General features: G+C 46.5%; 1 protein-coding gene across 3 annotated transcripts in view; it reads left to right on the top strand.

The window, feature by feature from the left end:
- Positions 1-19761, top strand: part of magi3a (membrane associated guanylate kinase, WW and PDZ domain containing 3a) — a 315880-nt gene that overhangs the window by 238218 nt on the left and 57901 nt on the right. For all 3 annotated transcript variants that reach the window (XM_014146803.2, XM_045696258.1, XM_014146804.2), the window contains exon 4: positions 10165-10377. In XM_014146803.2, coding sequence (XP_014002278.2) covers positions 10165-10377 — 213 coding nt within the window. The remainder of the gene's footprint in view (positions 1-10164; positions 10378-19761) is intronic.

Genomic DNA, 19761 nt, shown 5'->3' with positions numbered 1-19761 from the left:
AATATTTATGACTAACTTATTCCTTGCCACCCATTCTGAAACTAACTGCAGCTCTTTGTTAAGTGTTGCAGTCATTTCAGTCGCTGTAGTAGCTGACGTGTATAGTGTTGAGTCATCCGCACACATAGACACACTGGCTTTACCCAAGTAGCAAGTAGATTAAAAAAAGTAAGGGGCCTAAATAGCTGCCCTAAACAGCTGTCCTGGGGAATTCCTGATTCTACCTGGATTATGTTGGAGAGGCTCCCATTAAAGAACACCCTCTGTGTTCTGTTAGACAGGTAACTCTTTATCCACAATATAGCAGAGGGTGTAAAGCCATAACGCATCCGGTTTTCCAGCATAATCGATAATTGATAATGTCAAAAGCCGCAATGAAGTCTAACAAAACAGCCCCCACAATCTTTTTATCATCATTTTCTCTCAGCCAATCATCAGTCATTTGTGTAGGTGCTGTGCTTGTTGAATGTGCTTCCCTATAAGCGTGCTGAAAGTCTGTCAGTTTGTTTACTGTAAAATAGCATTGTGTCTGGTCAAACACAATTTTTTCCAAAAGTTTACTAACTGTTTGTAGCAGGCTGATTGGTCAGCTGTTTGAGCCAGTAAAGGGGGCTTTACTATTCTTGGGTAGCTATGACTTTTGCTTCCCTCCAAGCCTGAGGGAACACACTTTCCAGCATGCTTAAATTGAAGATATGGCAAATAGGAGTGGCAATATCGTCCGCTATTATACTCAGTAATTTTCCATCCAGGTTGACAGACCCCGGTAGCTTATCATTGTTGATAGAAAACAATAATTTTTTCACCTCTTCTAACACTCACTTTACGGATTTCAAAAGTACTATGCTTGTCTTTCATAATTTGGTCAGATATACTTGGATGTGTAGTGTCAGTGTTTGTTGCTGGCATGTCATCCCTAAGTTTGCTAATGTTGCCAATGAAAAAGTCATTAAAGCAGTTGGCAATATCAGTTGGTTTTGTGATGAATAAGCCATCTGATTCAATGAATGTTGGAGCCGAGTTTGCCTTTTAGCTCAATATTTCATTTAAGGTGCTCTAAAGCGTTTTACTATCATTCTTTATATAATTTATTTTTCTTTCATAGTATAGTTTATTTTTATTTAGTTTAGTTACATGATTTCTCAATTTGCAGTACGTTTGCCAATCAGTTGGGCTGCCAGACTTATTTGCCATACCTTTAGCCTCATCCCTCTCAACCATAAAATTGTTCAATTCCTCATCAATCCAAGGGGATTTAACAGTTTTTACAGTCGTTTTCTTAATGAGTGCATGCTTATTAGTAACTGGAATAAGCAATTTCATAAATGTGTCAAATGCAGCATCTGGTTGCTCCTCATTGCACACCACAGACCAGCAAATATGATTTACATCATCAACATATGAATCACTACAAAACTTCTTGTATGACCTCTTATTTATACACTATTTTAGGCCCAGCCTTTGGAACTTTGGTTTTCCTAGATATGGCTATTATATTGTGATCACTACATCCAATGGATTTGGATACTGTTTTAAAGCAAATTTTTGCAGCATTAGTAAAGATATGATCAATACATGTTGATGATTTCATTCATGTGCTGTTTGTAACTACCCTGATAGGTTGATTGACAACCTGAATCAGGTTGCAGGCACTGATTACAATTATAATTTTTTTCTTGAGTGCGCAGCCTGATGAGAGCCATTTAAATCACCCAGAAAATCAACATTTAAATCACCCAGAAAATATACCTCTCTGTTGATATCACATACAAAATCAAGCATTTCACACATATTATCCAGATACTGACTGTTAGCACCTGGTGATCTATAGCAACTTCCCACCAGAATGAGCTTTAGCTTAGGCAGATGAACCTTTTTCCAAATTACTTCAACAGTATTTAACATTAGATATTCACTAAGCTTTACAGGAATGTGGTTTTGAATATAGACCGCGACACCGGCCCCCATTGGCATTTCTGTCTTTTCAGTAGATGTTATAACCATGTATTGCTACCACTGTATCATCAAATATATTATCTAAGTGAGTTTCAGAGATAGTCCGAATATGAATGGAATCTGTTACAATTCAGATGGGTTAAATGGAAACTGAAATCTGGACACTGACTGTAGGTCTATATCCTCTCACATAGCCTTAATATTAACTCCTGCAGAATTAAGCATATCTTGCAGTAAAATGATACACCAAAGGTAGGCTAAATTTTGACTCAGGAACAGGTGCTGTCTTTATCAGCATCATAAAAGCTGCTAGTATTTTAAACACATAAAATATGCATCTAAGCCGAACTGAAATCTTATCCAAAACACGTTGGGTCATTTTCACAGCTTTCTATTTCTTTACAACTGGTCAAACTGATGTCATTTTGAAATTTTGCACAGAAAATCTTTCCAGTTTTTTTTCTTCTGTTGAGTAAGGGTTTATTTAGTCTTCTAGGGCAACATATAATGACAGAAGAGAAGCTGTATCTGATTATAGAGTTGACTAACAAATTACCTACAAAACATCAGAAATTATAAATCAGGCAAAAGAAATCCTGCACCCCCTGTCAAAAAATCGTTCCGCCATTCTCTTACTGTAGCCTACAGCACATTGTCTATATTATCAGGTTAGGGTTGGGTGTGGGCCTCAGATTTTCACTTTATCACATATAGTCGGGCAGTTGCGGATGGGTTATTAGCAATTGCGGGCAGGTGCGGGTGAACAAACAGCTGACCTGCATACCATTATCACACACACTCACACAGACACACACACCCCTCTCTTCACACGTCCTACAGATTCCCTTCAGATTAATGGTCATGAATACTGTAACTAATGTATCTTTCTCCTCTCCCATCCCGCTGTCCCCTCTTACTCTCCCTTCCTCTCCTCTCCCGCTGTCCCCTCTCCCATCCTGCTGTCCCCTCTTCCTCTCCCCCCGCTGTCCCCTCTCCCATCCTGCTGTCCCCTCTTCCTCTCCCCTCCTGCTGTCCCCTCTTCCTCTCCCATCCCACTGTCCCCTCTTCCTCTCCCTTCCTCTCCTCTCCCGCTGTCCCCTCTCCCCTCCCGCTGTCCCCTCTTCCTCTCCCACCCTGCTGTCCCCTCTTGCTCTCCCATCCCGCTGTCCCCTCTTGCTCTCCCATCCTGCTGTCCCCTCTTCCTCTACTTTCCCGCTGTCTTCTCTTCCTCTCCCCACGTCCTCCCTTCCTCTACCCTCTCTCTGTTTTCTCTTACTCTACCCTCCCTCTGTCTTCTCTTCCTCTACCCTCCCTCTGTCTTCTCTTCCTCTACCCTCCCTCTATCTTCTCTTCCTCTACCCTCCCTCTATCTTGTCTTCCTCTACCCTCTGTCTGTCCTCTCTTCCTCTACTCTCCCCCTGTTCTCTCTTCCTCTCCTCTCCCCTCCCTCTGTCCCCTCTTCCTCTCTCCTCCCTCTTCCTCTCTCCTCCTTCCTCTCTTCCTCCCTCTTCCTCTGTTCCTCTCTCCTCCCTCTTCCTCTCTTCCTCTCTCCTCTCCCCTCCTTCTGTCCCCTCTTCCTCTCCTCCCTCTTCCTCTCCCCTCCTTCTGTCCCCTCTTCCTCTCTTCTCCCTCTTCCTCCCTCTGTCCCTTCTTCCTCTCTCCTCCCTCTGTCCCCTGTTCCTCTCTCCTCCCTCTGTCCCCTGTTCCTCTCTCCTCCCTCTGTCCCCTCTTCCTCTGTCCTCTCTCTTCCACTCCCCTCTCTCCCTCTCTGTCCCCTCTTCCTCTGTCCTCTCTCTTCCACTCCCCTCTCTCCCTCTCTGTCCCCTGTTCCTCTCTCCTCCCTCTGTCCCCTCTTCCTCTGTCCTCTCTCTTCCACTCCCCTCTCTCCCTCTCTGTCCCCTCTTCCTCTGTCCTCTCTCTTCCACTCCCCTCTCTCCCTCTCTGTCCCCTGTTCTTCTCTCCTCCCTCTGTCCCCTCTTCCTCTGTCCTCTCTCTTCCACTCCCCTCTCTCCCTCTCTGTCCCCTGTTCCTCTCTCCTCCCTCTGTCCCCTCTTCCTCTGTCCTCTCTCTTCCACTCCCCTCTCTCCCTCTCTGTCCCCTGTTCTTCTCTCCTCCCTCTGTCCCCTCTTCCTCTGTCCTCTCTCTTCCACTCCCCTCTCTCCCTCTCTGTCCCCTGTTCCTCTCTCCTCCCTCTGTCCCCTCTTCCTCTGTCCTCTCTCTTCCACTCCCCTCTCTCCCTCTCTGTGCTCTCTAGTACACATTAATCAGAGACTGGGAGAGCTGTGTTTATGAGCTATTAATCACACACCACTGGGCCTGGGAGAGGGAGGGAGGGAGGGAGAGCAAGGGAAGTAGAAGAGAGGGAGGAAGGTGGCTGGGCCGTGTGGTGACAGGTCTGGATTAAAGAAGGCCATCTATCTTTCATCTTCATCGTACCGTGCTCAAGTATAATGAAGCTGTGTTTTGACAAATGCAAATGTATCAACCAGATGTCAGAGATAGGTAGATGGAGGGAAGGAGGAGTGCAGCAGATGGTTTGGTTGGTTGTCTGTGGCTGAGGAGAAGGTGTGTTGATCGCTGTGTGGCTCAGTGCAGTGCAGGAGGGAAGCTGGATATCCGTGTGTCAGGCGGTAGCCAAAACACTTTAGTTACACACCAGTAGCTTCTTTCCCCCACACAACCAGCAGGGTCTCTGCTAAGGGCTGTTGAATGTAGCTCCAGGGTCATGGAAGGCAGAGAGGAGGGACACAGGTGTGGGGAGGGGGGGTCACACAGTAAAATGACTCCTACCTCTCTCCACTCTCAGAGCTTCTACTCTCTGTCACAGACAGACACAGACAGACACAGACAGACACAGACAGACAGACAGACAGACAGACAGACAGACAGACAGACAGACAGACAGACAGACAGACAGACAGACAGACAGACAGACAGACAGACAGACAGACAGACAGACAGACAGACAGACAGACAGACAGACAGACAGACAGTTAAGTTGAGTACAGTATTGAATTATTTGGCAGAACACATCTCGATAACCAAAGCCATGAATCTATACAAATTAGTTAACCTCTATGGGCAAGGCGGGACGAATTCGTCCCACCTACGTAACAGCCACCTGAATTCAGTGGTGCGATTTTTGAATCGTTTGAAATACTATTACTTCAATTTCTCAAACATATGACTATTTTACAGCTATTTAAAGACAAGACTCTCCTTAATCTAACCACACTGTCCGATTTCAAAAAGGCTTTACAACGAAAGCAAAACATTAGATTATGTCAGGAGAGTGCCCAGCCAGAAATAATCAGACACCCATTTTTCAAGCTAGCATATAATGTCACAAAAACCCAAACCACAGCTAAATGCAGCACTAACCTTTTATGATCTTCATCAGATGACACACCTAGGACATTATGTTATACAATACATGCATGTTTTGTTCAATCAAGTTCATATTTATATCAAAAAACAGCTTTTTACATTAGCATGTGACGTTCAGAAAGAGCATACCCCCCGCAAACTTCCGGGGAATTTACTAACAGTTTGCTAAATTACTCACGATAAACGTTCACAAAAAGCATAACAATTATTTTAAGAATTATAGATACATTACTCCTCTATGCACTCGATATGTCCGATTTTAAAATAGCTTTTCGGATGAAGCACATTTTGCAATATTCTAAGTACATAGCCCAGCCATCACGGCTAGCTATTTAGACACCCGGCAAGATTAGCCTTCACCAAAATCCTATTTCCTATAAGAAAAATGTTCTTACCTTTCCTGTTCTTCGTCAGAATGCACTCCCAGGACTTCTACTTCAATAACAAATGTAGGTTTGGTCCCAAATAATCCATCGTTATATCCAAATATCCTCTGTTTTGTTTGTGCGTTCTAGACACTATACGAATGGTAAATAACGGTCGTGCGCATGGCGCATGGCGTGACAAAAAATGTCTAAATATTCCATTACCGTACTTCGAAGCATGTCAACCGCTGTTTAAAACCAATTTTTATGCCATTTATCTCGTAGAAAAGCGATAATATTCCGACCGGGAATCTGCAATAAGCTAAACAGCCGAATGAAATTTCTCCACGGGGGCGAATCGTGCACGCGCCTCATTCAATGGTCCTCTGATCGGCCACTTGGATAAGGCGATAATCTGTTTCAGCCAGAGGCTGCCTCGTCATCGTTCAGGTTTTTCCCGGGTTCTGAGAGCCTATTGGAGCCCTGGGAATTGTCACGTTACAGCTAAGATCCTTACTCTTCAATAAACAGATGCAAGACGCACGACTCCTTGTCAGACAGGCCACTTCCTGCATGAAACCTTGTCAGGTTTTTGCCTGCCATAGGAGTTCTGTTATACTCACAGACACCATTCAAACAGTTTTAGAAACTTTAGGGTGTTTTCTATCCAAACCTGAACAATAATATGCATATTCTAGCTTCTGAGTTGGTGTAGGAGGCAGTTAAAAATGGGCACATATTTTTTCCAAAATTCTCAATACTGCCCCCTAGCCCAAACAGGTTAATTGAGACATTAGAACTACTACATTAAGAACAGTACAGCTAAATCAATGAGTTGAGAGGGTAACTAATGAGGTCTAATTCACAAACACCCTCTTGGCATTCTATCTATCAATCAATCAAGTGTATTTATAAAGTGCTTTTTACATCAGCAGACAAAACAAAGTGCTTTCACAGAAACCCAGCCTAAAACCCCAAACAGCAAGCAATGCAGATGTAGAAGCACGGTGGCTAGGAAAAACTCCCTAGAAAGGCAGGAACCTAGGAAGAAACCTAGAGAGGATCCAGGCTCTGAGGGGTGGTAATCTAGACATAAGAGTACATGGCCATTAAGGCCAGATTGTTAAATAAGCAACCCATAAGCTATTAACTTAATACAGGGTGTAAATAATTACAATTATTTGTTTCTATTATGAATAAATTAAAGAGAGAGCCAAGAGTCTTGGACTAAAAACCAAAAGCGTTCCTCAGGAATGCCAGCCCATGTTGACTCCAATGATTCCCCCAGTTGTCGAATTGTCCGGAGGTCCTTTGGGTGGTGGACCATTCTGGATACACACAGGAACCTATTGTTTGACCCTCTGAATAGCACACACACACACAATCCATGTCTCAAGTCTTAAAGATCCTTCTGTAACCTGTCTCCTCCCCTTCATCTAGACTGATTGAAGTGGATTTAACAAGTGACATCAATAAGGGATCATAGCTTTCACCTGGATTCACCTGGATTCACCTGGTCAGTCCGTCATACTCAGTGTATGTTAATAAGTTAATAATGACATCTTTAATTTGGCTGTGCAGGTCTGGGCCTATGTTTCATAACACATTGAGCTAGGTTTACTCTTAGATGTTGGGGTATTTTTCCCATGAATACCCATCGGTGTTGTAAATGGACTACTAGGTTGTTGAGAGATGTTTCTCCACATGTAATAACTCTCGATGGTACATGTAGCTTACAGGAGGTTGTTGTCACTTTAATTGGGGAGGACAGGCTCGTGGTAATGGCTGAAGCGGAATGGTGTCAAACACATGGTTTCATTCGCCCCGTTCCAGCCATTATTATGAGCTGTCCTCCCCTCAGCAGCCTCCACTGATAGAACTGTAACTCACCACCCCCCCAGATAGGCTGAGAAACTCTAGGAGTTCGTTTTGCATTCTACTCTAAAGTCAGCGCCACTGGAGGACTGGCTTCCCAGGGGCAGAGGGAAGAGAGGGAACAGCAAAATGAATCAACATGTATACCCTCCTGAGTTGCTGTTTCTCCCCCTTCCTCTCTTTCTTTAGATTGTTCTGTCTGGTTAGCTGTGAGGAGGCGAAAAGAAATCGAGAAATTGGGTCAACTTTCCCACAGTAGGAGAGAGAGAAGGCGAGGGAGAGAGAGAAGGTGAGCGAGGGAGGGAGGGAGGGAGAGAGAGAGAGAGAGAGAGAGAGAGAGAGAGAGAAGGCAAGGGAGAGAGAGAGAGAAGTGGAGGGAGGGAGAGAGAGAAGTGGAGGGAGGGAGGGAGGGAGGGAGGGAGGGAGGGAGGGAGGGAGGGAGGGAGGGAGGGAGGGAGGGAGGGAGGGAGGGAGTAAAAAAGAGTGTTCCTCTCCTCACGGAGGGAGTTGTGCTGTTTTGGCCCTGGGCACCACAGTACACAACACAGGACAATAAAATACAGCCAGTAGAGCCAATAGAACCAGGCAGCGCCTCGCCCGGTCTGTCCTGGATAAAGGCTTCTGTCACGGGGCTCTGGGGAGCACAGCCCAGCACTGCACTGCAGTAAATATGACAATAAGAAGAGAGAGAGAGATGGGGAAGGAGAGAGGGAGAGTGAGCCCAGGCTATGGTCAGAGCTGCATTACAGTGGGGAATCCATTTCCCTTTTTAGTGTTGACATGCTGAGTATAAACTGTCCTATCTCTCCTCCAGGGCTGTCATTGAACGACTGTTTCTGACCGGCTATCTCTAACCTCCCTCTCTCTCTCTGTGTGCGTGTATGCGTGTGTGCACCTGCCATATACACTACCGCTCCAAAGTTTTAGAACACCTACTCATTCAATCGTTTTTTTTAATTTTTGCTATTTTCTACATCGTAAAATAATAGTGAAGACATCAAAGCAATGAAATAACACATATGGATTCATGTAGTAGCCCAAAAAGTGTTAAACAAATCCAAATATATTTTATATTTCAGATTCTTCAAATAGCCACCCATTGCCTTGATGACAGCTTTGCACACTCTTGGCATTCTCTCAACCAGCTGCACCTGGAATGCTTTTCCATCAGTCTTAAAGGTGTTCCCACATATGCTGAGAACTTGTTGGCTGCTTTTCCAACACTCTGCGGTCCGACTCATCCCAAACCATCTCATTTGGGTTGAGGTCAGGTGATTGTGGAGGCCAGGTCATCTGATGCAGCACTCCATCACTCTCCTTCCTGGTAAAATATCCCTTACACAGCCTGGAGGTGTGTTGGGCCATTGTCCTGTTGAAAAACAAATGATAGTCCCACTAAGCCCAAACCAGATGGGATGGCGTATCGCTGCAGAATGCTGTGATAGCCATGCTGGTTAAGTGTGCCTTGAATTCTAAATAAATCACTGACAATGTCACCAGCAAAGCACTCCCACACCATAACACCTCCTCCTCCATGCTTTACGATGGGAAATACACATGCGGTGATCATCCGTTCACCCACACTGCGTCTTACAAAGACACGGCGGTTGGAACCAAAAATCGCCAATTTGGACTCCAGACCAAAGGACACATTTTCACCGGTCTAATGTCTATTGCTCGTGTTTCTTGGCCCAAGCATGTCTCTTATTATTATTGGAGTCTTTTAGTAGTGGTTTCTTTGCAACAATTCGACCATGAAGGCCTGATTCACGCAGTTTCCTCTGAACAGTTGGTGTTGAGATGTGTCTGTTACTTGAACTCTGTGAAGTATTTATTTGGGCTGCAATTTCTGAGGCTTGTAACTCTAATGAGCTTATCCTCTGCAGCAGAGGTAACGCTGGGTCTTCCTTTCATGTGGTGGTCGGTCCTCATGAGAGCCAGTTTCATCAGAGCTCTTGATTGTTTTTGCGACTGCACTTGAAGAAACTTTCAAAGTTCTTGAAATTTTACGGATTGACTGACCTTCATGTCTTAAAATAATAACAGACTGTCGTTTCTCTTTGCTTATTTGAGCTGTTCTTGCCATAATATGGACTTGGTCTTTTACCAAATAGGGCTATCTGCTGTATACCTTGTCACAACACAACTGATTGGCTCAAATGTAATAAGAAGGAAAGAAATTCCACAAATGTACTTTTAAGAAGGCACACCTGTTAATTGAAATGCATTCCAGGTGACTACCTCATGAAGCTGGTTGAGAGAATGCCAAGAGTGTGCAAAGCTGTCATCAAGGCAAAGGGTGGCTATTTGAAGAATCTCAAATATAAAATATGTTTTGATTTTTTTAAAAAATTTTTGGTTACTACATGATTCCATATGTGTTATAAAATAGTAAAAAATAAAGAAAAACTCTTGAATGAGAAGCTGTTCTAAAACTTTTGACCAGTGCTGTATTCATTGTAATCAGACAGTTGTCATTGTTTCCACAACCTAACTTCCCCTTGGGGATTAATAAAGTATCATCGTCTCCACCAGGTTACTGACTGTTTCGATTGACACTGCTGTGTGTGTTCTCTACCAGGGAACTACTACGGGACGCCCAAGCCCCCAGCAGAGCCCAGCCCGGTGCAGCCTGACCTGGTAGATCAGGTGCTGTTTGATGAGGAGTTTGATTCAGAGGTCCAGAGGAAACGCACCACCTCCGTCAGCAAAATGGACAGGAAGGACAGTGCAGCCCCCGAGGAGGAGGACGAGGAGGAGAGAGAGAGGTCTCCCCTGGTCAACGGACTCACAGGTAAGATGTCCTGTCCATGTTGTCCTGCAACATGTTCCCATCCTCTCCCACAAACTGCCTCAAACTGATCATCAACAACATTGATATTGTTGGTAGTTAAAATGGCGCCGGAGCAGAACCGATTTGTGTTTTTTGTTTGTTTATCTGCGTTGTTTGCAATTTCTTTTTTTACTATTTTTGTACATAACGTTGCCGCTACCGTCTCTTATGACCGAAAATAACTTCTAGACATAAGGACTGCGATTACTCACCACGGACTAGCAGAGTCCTTTTCCTTCTTTCACGACTCTGACGATCCCAATATACGGCTCCCTCGGGAACAGGCCCCGACCCCAGTGATCTGCGTGAAGAGGAGGCGGAGAAAGAGAGGCTAGAGGGCGGGCTGTCTTCTGAGGAGTAGGAGGCGATCGAATAAACCCCCACTCCCCTCAGTTCTGCTTGCAAACATGCCATCTTTGGACAAGGAAATGGATGAGTTATTGGGAAGATTAAACTACCAACGGGACATTAAAAACTGTAACATCTTATGCTTCACGGAGTCTTGGCTGAACGACGACAATATCAACATACAGCTGGCTGGCTATACTATGTACCGGCAGGATAGAACAGCAGCGTCTGGTAAGACAAGCGGCGGCGGTCTATGTATTTTTGTAAACAACAGCTGGTGCACAATATCTAAGGAAGTATAGAGCCATTGCTCGCCTGAGGTAAAATTTCTCATGATAAACTGCAGACCACATTACCTACCGAGAGAGTTCTCATCTATATTCTTTGAAGCTGTTTACATACCACCACAGTCAGAGGCTGGCACCAAGATAGCAGTGAATGAGCTGTATTCCGCCATAAGTAAACAAGAAAACGCTCACCCAGAGGCAGTGCTCCTCGTAGCCAGGGACTTTAATGCAGTGGAACTTAAATCAGTTTTACCTCATTTCTATCAACATGTTAAATGTGCAACCAGAGGGAAAATAACTCTGGACCACCAATACTCCACACACAGTGATGCATACAAAGCTCTCCCTCGCCCTCCATTTGGTAAATCTGACCATAATTCTATCCTCCTGATTCCTGCTTACAAGCATAAATTAAAGCAGGAAGCACCAGTGACTAGATCAATAAAAAAGTGGTCAGAAGAAGCAGATGCTAAGCTACAGGACTGTTTTGCTAGCACAGACTGGAATATGTTCCGGGATTCCTCCAATGGCATTGAGGCGTACACCACATGTCATTGGCTTCATCAATAAATGCATCGATGATGTCGTCCCCACAGTGACCATACATACCCCAACCTGAAACCATGGATTACAGGCAGCATCCGCACTGAGCTAAAGGCTAAAGCTGCCGCTTTCAAGGAGCGGCACTCTAACTCGGAAGCTTATAAGTAATCCCGCTATGCCCTCAGACGAACCATCAAATAGGCAAAGCGTCAATACAGGACTAAGATCGAGTCGTACTACACCGGCTCTGATGCTTGTCGGATGTGGCAGGGTCTGCAAACCATTACAGACTACAAAGGGAAGCACAGCCAAGAGCTGCCCAGTGACACAAGCCTACCGGATGAGCTAAACTACTTCTATGCTCGCTTTGAAGCAAATAACACTGAAACATGCATGAGAGCACCAGCTGTACCGGACCAGTGTGTGATCACGCTCTCCGCAGCCGATGTGAGTAAGACCTTTAGACAGGTCAACATTCACAAGGCCGCAGGGCCAGACGGATTACCAGTACATGTACTGCGAGCATGCGCTGACCATCTAGCAAGTGTCTTCACTGACATTTTCAACCTCTCCCTGTCCGAGTCTGTAATACCAACATGTTTTAAGCAGACCACCATAGTGCCTGTGCCCAAGAACACTAAGGTAACCTGCCTAAATGACTACCGACCCGTAGCACTCACGTCTGTAGCCATCTTGTGCTTTGAAAGGCTGGTCATGGCTCACATCAACACCATCATCCCAGAAACCCTAGACCCACTCCAATTTGCATACCGCCCCAACAGATCCACAGATGATGCAGTCTCTATTGCACTCCACACTGCCCTTTCCCACCAGGACAGAAGGGACACCTATGTGAGAATGTGTTGACAACAGCTCAGCTTTCAACAACATAGTACCCTCAAAGCTTATCAATAACCTAAGGACCCTGGGGCTAAACACCTCCCTCTGCAACTGGATCCTGGACTTCCTGATGGGCCGCCCCCAGGTGGTAAGGGTAGGTAACAACATATCCACCACGCTGATCCTCAACACAGGGGCTCCTCAGGGGTGCGTGCTCAGCCCCCTCCTGTACTCCCTGTTCACTCATGACTGCACAGCCAGGCACGACTCCAACACCATCATTACATTTGCCGATGACACAACAGTGGTAGGCCTGATCACCGACAACAACGAGACAGTCCGTAGGGAGGACGTCAGAGACCTGGCCATGTGGTGCCAGGACAACAACCTCTCCTTCAACGTGATCAAGACAAAGGAGATGATTGTGGATTACAGGAAAAAGAAGACCTAGCACGCCCACATTCTCATCAACGGGGCTGCGGTGGAGCAGGTTGAGAGCTTCAAGTTCCTTGGTGTCCACATCACCAACAAACTAACATGGTCCAAGCACAGCATGACTGTCGTGAAGCGGGCACGGCAAAACCTATTCCCCCTCAGGAGACTGAACAATTTGGCATGAGTCCTCAGATCCTCAAAAGATTATACAGCTGGACCATCGAGAGCATCCTGACTGGTTGCATCACTGCCTGGTATGGCAACTGCTCGGCCTCCGACCGCAAGGCACTACAGAGGGTAGTGTGAACGGCCCAGTGCATCACTGGGGCCAAGCTTCCTGCCATCCAGGACCTCTGTACCAGGCAGTATCAGAGGAAGGCCCTGAAAATTGTCAAAGACTCTAGCCACCCGAGTCATAGACTGTTCTCTCTGCTACCACACGGCAAGCGGTACAGGAGCGCCAAGTCTCGGTCCAAGAGGCTTCTAAACAGCTTCTACCCCCAAGCCATAAGACTCTTGAACATCTAGTTAAATGGCTACCCAGACTATTCACATTGCCCCCTCCCCTCTCCACACCACTGCCACTCTCTGTTGTCATCTATGCATAGTCACTTTATTTAACTCCACCTACATGTACATACTACCTCAACTAACCGGTGCCCCCGCACATTGACTCTGTACCGGCACCCCCGTTGTTATTTTTTACTGCTGCTCTTTAATTACTTGGTTCTTTTATCTCTGGTTCTTATCCATATTTTTTTTAACTGCATTGTCGGTTAGGGGCTCGTAAGTAAGCATTTCACTGTAAGGTCTAAATCTGTTGTATTCGGCGCATGTGACTAATAACATTTGCTTTGACTTGATTTGAACGCAACTAGTGCCCCTAATGCATCACAGGTCAACCAATGGCGACATCCCAGGGAGCCTAATATGCTCGGACATTCACTCTTTCACTTTGTCGGAGAGCAATTTGTTCTGGCTTAACAATAGCTGCCCATGCTGCTCAAAATGAGAGAAAGAGGGATGAGAAAGAGAAAGGGCTTTTATTTCCATCACCCTCATTCCCTCCACCCACCATCACCCTCATTCCCTCCACCCACCATCACCCTCATTCCCTCCACCCACCATCACCCTCATTCCCTCCACCCACCATCACCCTCATTCCCTCCACCCATCAACCACATTTCCTCCACCCACCATCACCTACATTTCCTCCACCCACCTTCACCCTCATTCCCTCCACCCACCATCACCCTCATTCCCTCCACCCACCATCACCCTCATTCCCTCCACCCATCAACCACATTTCCTCCACCCACCATCACCTACATTTCCTCCACCCACCTTCACCCTCATTCCCTCCACCCACCATCACCCTCATTCCCTCCACCCACCATCACCCTCATTCCCACCATCACCCTCATTCCCTCCACCCATCACCCTTATTCCCTCCACCCACCATCACCCACATTTCCTCCACCTTCCATCACCCTTATTCCCTCCACCCACCATCACCCTCATTCCCTCCACCCACCATCACCCGCATTCCCTCCACCCACCATCACCCTCATTCCCTCCACCCTCATTCCCTCCACCCACCATCACCCTCATTTCCTCCACCCACCATCACCCTCATTCCCTCCACCCACCATCACCCTCATTTCCTCCACCCACCATCACCCTCATTCCCTCCACCCACCATCACCCTCATTCCCTCCACCAACCATCACCCTCATTCCCTCCACCCTCCACCCACCATCACCCTCATTTCCTCCACCCACCATCACCCTCATTCCCTCCACCCACCATCACCCTCATTTCCTCCACCCACCATCACCCTCATTTCCTCCACCCACCATCACACTCATTCCCTCCACCCTCCATCACCCTCATTCCCTCCACCCTCATTCCCTCCACCCACCATCACCCTCATTCCCTCCACCCACCATCACCCTCATTTCCTCCACCCTCCATCACCCTCATTCCCTCCACCCTCCATCACCCTCATTCCCTCCACCCTCATTTCCTCCACCCACCATCACCCTTATTCCCTCCACCCACCTTCACCCTCATTCCCTCCACCCACATCACCCTCATTCCCTCCACCCATCACCCTTATTCCCTCCACCCACCATCACCCACATTTCCTCCACCTTCCATCACCCTTATTCCCTCCACCCACCATCACCCTCATTCCCTCCACCCACCATCACCCGCATTCCCTCCACCCACCATCACCCTCATTCCCTCCACCCTCATTCCCTCCATCACCCTCATTCCCTCCCTCCACCCACCATCACCCTCATTTCCTCCACCCACCATCACCCTCATTTCCTCCACCCACCATCACCCTCATTCCCTCCACCCACCATCACCCTCATTCCCTCCACCCTCATTCCCTCCATCACCCTCATTCCCTCCATCACCCTCATTTCCTCCACCCACCATCACCCTCATTCCCTCCACCCACCATCACCCTCATTCCCTCCACCCACCATCACCCTCATTCCCTCCACCCACCATCACCCTCATTTCCTCCACCCTCATTCCCTCCATCACCCTCATTCCCTCCATCACCCTCATTTCCTCCACCCACCATCACCCTCATTTCCTCCACCCACCATCACCCTCATTTCCTCCACCCACCATCACCCTCATTCCCTCCACCCTCCATCACCCTCTTTCCCTCCACCCTCATTCCCTCCACCCACCATCATCCTCATTTCCTCCACCCACCATCACCCTCATTTCCTCCACCCACCATCACCCTCATTCCCTCATTCCCTCCACCCTCCATCACCCTCATTTCCCTCCACCCTCATTCCCTCCACCCACCATCACCCTCATTCCCTCCACCCACCATCACCCTCATTTCCTCCACCCTCCATCACACTCATTTCTCTTTCCCACAAATAGGACATCCCAGGATTATCCATCTGTCCCTCACAGAATGTCACTTCTAAATCAAAACTCTACAAACTCAAGTCGTTCTCCATCTAGCTGGATCAATAATGTAGAAATCCCTGGTTAAAGGGATACAGTTTGTTCTTGTTTTATTTCCCTTGGAGATATTATCATCACATGAACTGTAAACAAAACAAAAACCACAAGTGCCACAGCTCGTAGAGAAAAGGCAGCATCCTACTGGGCATATAGGAAAGGAGTTTTATCCAGATAATGGATTCCAAACACGGCCAAAACATTTTCTGAAGAAAAGGTACCCCGTGGTGTATACAGCGACCATTGGTGAGACCATTGTGGTACCATGGAGGAGACTATGCACATCAGATGGGGGACATACTGTAGACGATATGATAGACAGAGAGTGATTTGGTCCATTGGGATCCATCCCTCCATCTCTCCATCCCGCCATCCCTGGAGCAGCATCTGGTCTTGTCCCATTTGCCCTCCAGGCTTCCCCTGTAGAGTGCCTCTCCTCTGGGCTTGGGGTGCTTCCAGCTGGCCCCTGCTCCTCTCTGTTCCCACAGCACAGCTGTCCCCTGTTTGGTCTGTGGTTCTCTCTGGCTCCGTCCAAAGGGCATTCCCCCGTTCCGAGTCCGCATGGTGCCAATGACAGAGAGGACAATGTAGCCGTCCCGTCCGTCAGATGGTCAGTCTGTCTCGTCCCATGGACCCATGCCCATGACTGTACCCTGTACCCATTCCAGGGTCATGCCTGCAGCTGGGAATCTGGGTTGTACTTTCTCTGCCTGATTTAATGTCTCAGTTGTGATCAGGCAGATGTGCATATCAGAGGGGCCTTGGGCAGGCCCTGAGGGCTGGGCTGCTAAACACAGTTCTAAGAACAGTAAGAGAGTCATAAAGTGTCTCAGTGGAGGTATGCTGATCTAGGATCAGGTTCCCGCTGTCCATAAAGTCTTCTTCATTATGACCTAAAAGACAAACTGATCCTATATCAGCATATCTTACTCTGAGACTCCTCAATAATAACAATTGCATATATGCTATTTAGCTGACACTGATCCAATGCGACTTACAGTCATGCATACATACATCTTTCATATGGGTGACACCAGATGGAATCGAACCCATGGCCCGGGCTTTCCAAGCGCCATGCTCTACCAATATAGGAAAAGAGACTGAAGCACAGGTCTAGGAACAGTTAGACAGGCCATGGACTGTACAAACAGAGAGCGACATTAGCAAGGCGTGCAGACCTGAGCTGTTCCCCTGCACACCATTTCTATCACTATAGCCTTGGGTACACACAACAATGGGTGCATGGGTTGGATGAAGAGAACACTTGATTCACGTTTTTCCTCCAAATTATTTATTTTGTTCTTGACGAGACACCCTCAGTTCTACCTTTACCTATGTAGTGCATCATACCCACATCACCTATAGCTGTCCCTGGTGAGTCTCCTGACTGAATGGATGCTTTTCTCAATGGGTTTGCAAAGTAGCAGGGAGGATGACATAAATTCAGGCATATTGTACATGCATCAAACATACTTTTGGTCATGTAGTGTATAATAGTATGTGGACACCTGCTCGTCAAACATCTTATTCCAAAATCATGGGCATTAATATGGAGTTGGTCCCCCCCTTTGCTGTTATATCAGCCTCCACTCTTCTGGGAAGACTTTCCACTAGATGTTTGAACATTGCTCTGTGAAACACAGAGTAAGTGAATGGATGATTTCCGTATGTGTGGTTCCCGCCGTGAAGCATGGAGGAGGAGGTGTGATTGTGTGGGGGTGCTTTGCTGGTGACACTGTCAGTGATTTATTTAGAATTCCGGGCACACTTACAGTGAGGGGGAAAAAGTATTTGATCCCCTGATGATTTTGTACGTTTGCCCACTGACAAAGAAATGATCAGTCTATAATTTTAATGGTAGGTTTATTTGAACAGTGAGAGACAGAATAACAACAAAAGAATCCAGAAAAACGCATGTCAAAAATGTTATAAATTGATTTGCATTTTAATGGGGGAAATAAGTATTTGATCCCCTCTCAATCAGAAAGATTTCTGGCTCCCAGGTGTCTTTTATACAGGTAACGAGCTGAGATTAGGAGCACACTCTTAAAGGGAGTTCTCCTAATCTCAACCTATTACCTGTATAAAAGACACCTGTCCACAGAAGCAATCAATCAATCAGATTCCAAACTCTCCACCATGGCCAAGACCAAAGAGCTCTCCAAGGATGTCAGGGACAAGATTGTAGACCTACACAAGTCTGGAATGGGCTACAAGACCATCGCCAAGCAGCTTGGTGAGAAGGTGACAACAGTTGGTGCGATTATTCGCAAATGGCTGAAACACAAAAGAACTGTCAATCTCCCTCGGCCTGGAGCTCCATGCAAGATCTCACCTCGTGGAGTTGCAATGATCATGAGAACGGTGATGAATCAGCCCAGAACTACACGGGAGGATCTTGTCAATGATCTCAAGGCAGCTGGGACCATTGTCACCAAGAAAACAATTGGTAACACACTACGCCGTGAAGGACTGAAATCCTGCAGCGCCCACAAGGTCCCCCTGCTCAAGAAAGCACATATACATGCCGTCTGAAGTTTGCCAATGAACATCTGAATGATTCAGAGGACAACTGGGTGAAAGTGCTATGGTCAGATGAGACCAAAGTGGAGCTCTTTGGCATCAACTCAACTCGCCGTGTTTGGAGGAGGAGGAATGCTGCCTATGACCCCAAGAACACCATCCCCACTGTCAAACATGGAGGTGGAAACATTATGCTTTGGGGGTGTTTTTCTGCTAAGGGGACAGGACAACTTTACCGCATAAAAGGGACGATGGACGGGGCCATGTACCATCAAATCTTGGGTGAGAACCTCCTTCCCTCAGCCAGGGCATTGAAAATGGGTCGTGGATGGGTATTCCAGCATGACAATGACCCAAAACACACGGCCAAGGCAACAAAGGAGTGGCTCAAGAAGAAGCACATTAAGGTCCTGGAGTGGCCTAGCCAGTCTCCAGACCTTAATCCCATAGAAAATCTGTGGAGGGAGCTGAAGGTTCGAGTTGCCATACGTCAGCCTCGAAACCTTAATGACTTGGAGAAGATCTGCAAAGAGGAGTGGGACAAAATCCCTCCTGAGATGTGTGCAAACCTGGTGGCCAACTACAAGAAACGTCTGACCTCTGTGATTGCCAACAAGGGTTTTGCCATCAAGTACTAAGTCATGTTTTGCAGAGGGGGTCAAATATTTATTTCCCTCATTAAAATGCTAATGAATTTATAACATTTTTGACATGCGTTTTTCTGGATTTTTTTGTTGTTATTCTGTTTCTCACTGTTCAAATAAACCTACCATTAAAATTAGACTGATCATGTCTTTGTCAGTAGGCAAACGTACAAAATCAGCAGGTGTTCAAATACTTTTTTCCCTCACTGTAACCTGCATGGCTACCACAGCATTCTGCAGCGATACGCATCCCATCTGGTTTGCGCTTGGTGGGACTATCATTTGTTTTTCAACAGGACAATGACCCAAAACACACCTCCAGGCTGTGTAAGGGCTATTTGACAAAGAAGGAGAGTGATGGAGTGCTGCATCAGATGACCTGGCCTCCACAATCCCCCGACCTCAACCCAATTGAGATGGTTTGGCATGAGTTGGACCGCAGAGTGAAGGAAAAGCAGCCAACAAGTGTTCAGCATATGTGGGAACACCTTTAAGACTGTTTGAAAATTATTCCTCGTGAAGCTGATTGAGAGAATGCCAAGAGTGTGCAAAGCTGTCATCAAGGCAAAGGGTGGCTACTTTGAAGAATCTGAAATATATTTTGATTTGTTTAACACTTTTTTGGTTACTACATGATTGTGTTATTTCATAGGATTTATGTCTTCATTATTATTCTACAATGTAGAAAATAGTCAAAATAAAGAAAACCATTGAATGAGTACTGT

The sequence above is a fragment of the Salmo salar genome, chromosome ssa15, assembly GCF_905237065.1.
Source record: "Salmo salar chromosome ssa15, Ssal_v3.1, whole genome shotgun sequence".
Lineage (NCBI taxonomy): Eukaryota > Metazoa > Chordata > Actinopteri > Salmoniformes > Salmonidae > Salmo > Salmo salar.
This window is presented reverse-complemented; position numbering and strand designations above follow the sequence as displayed.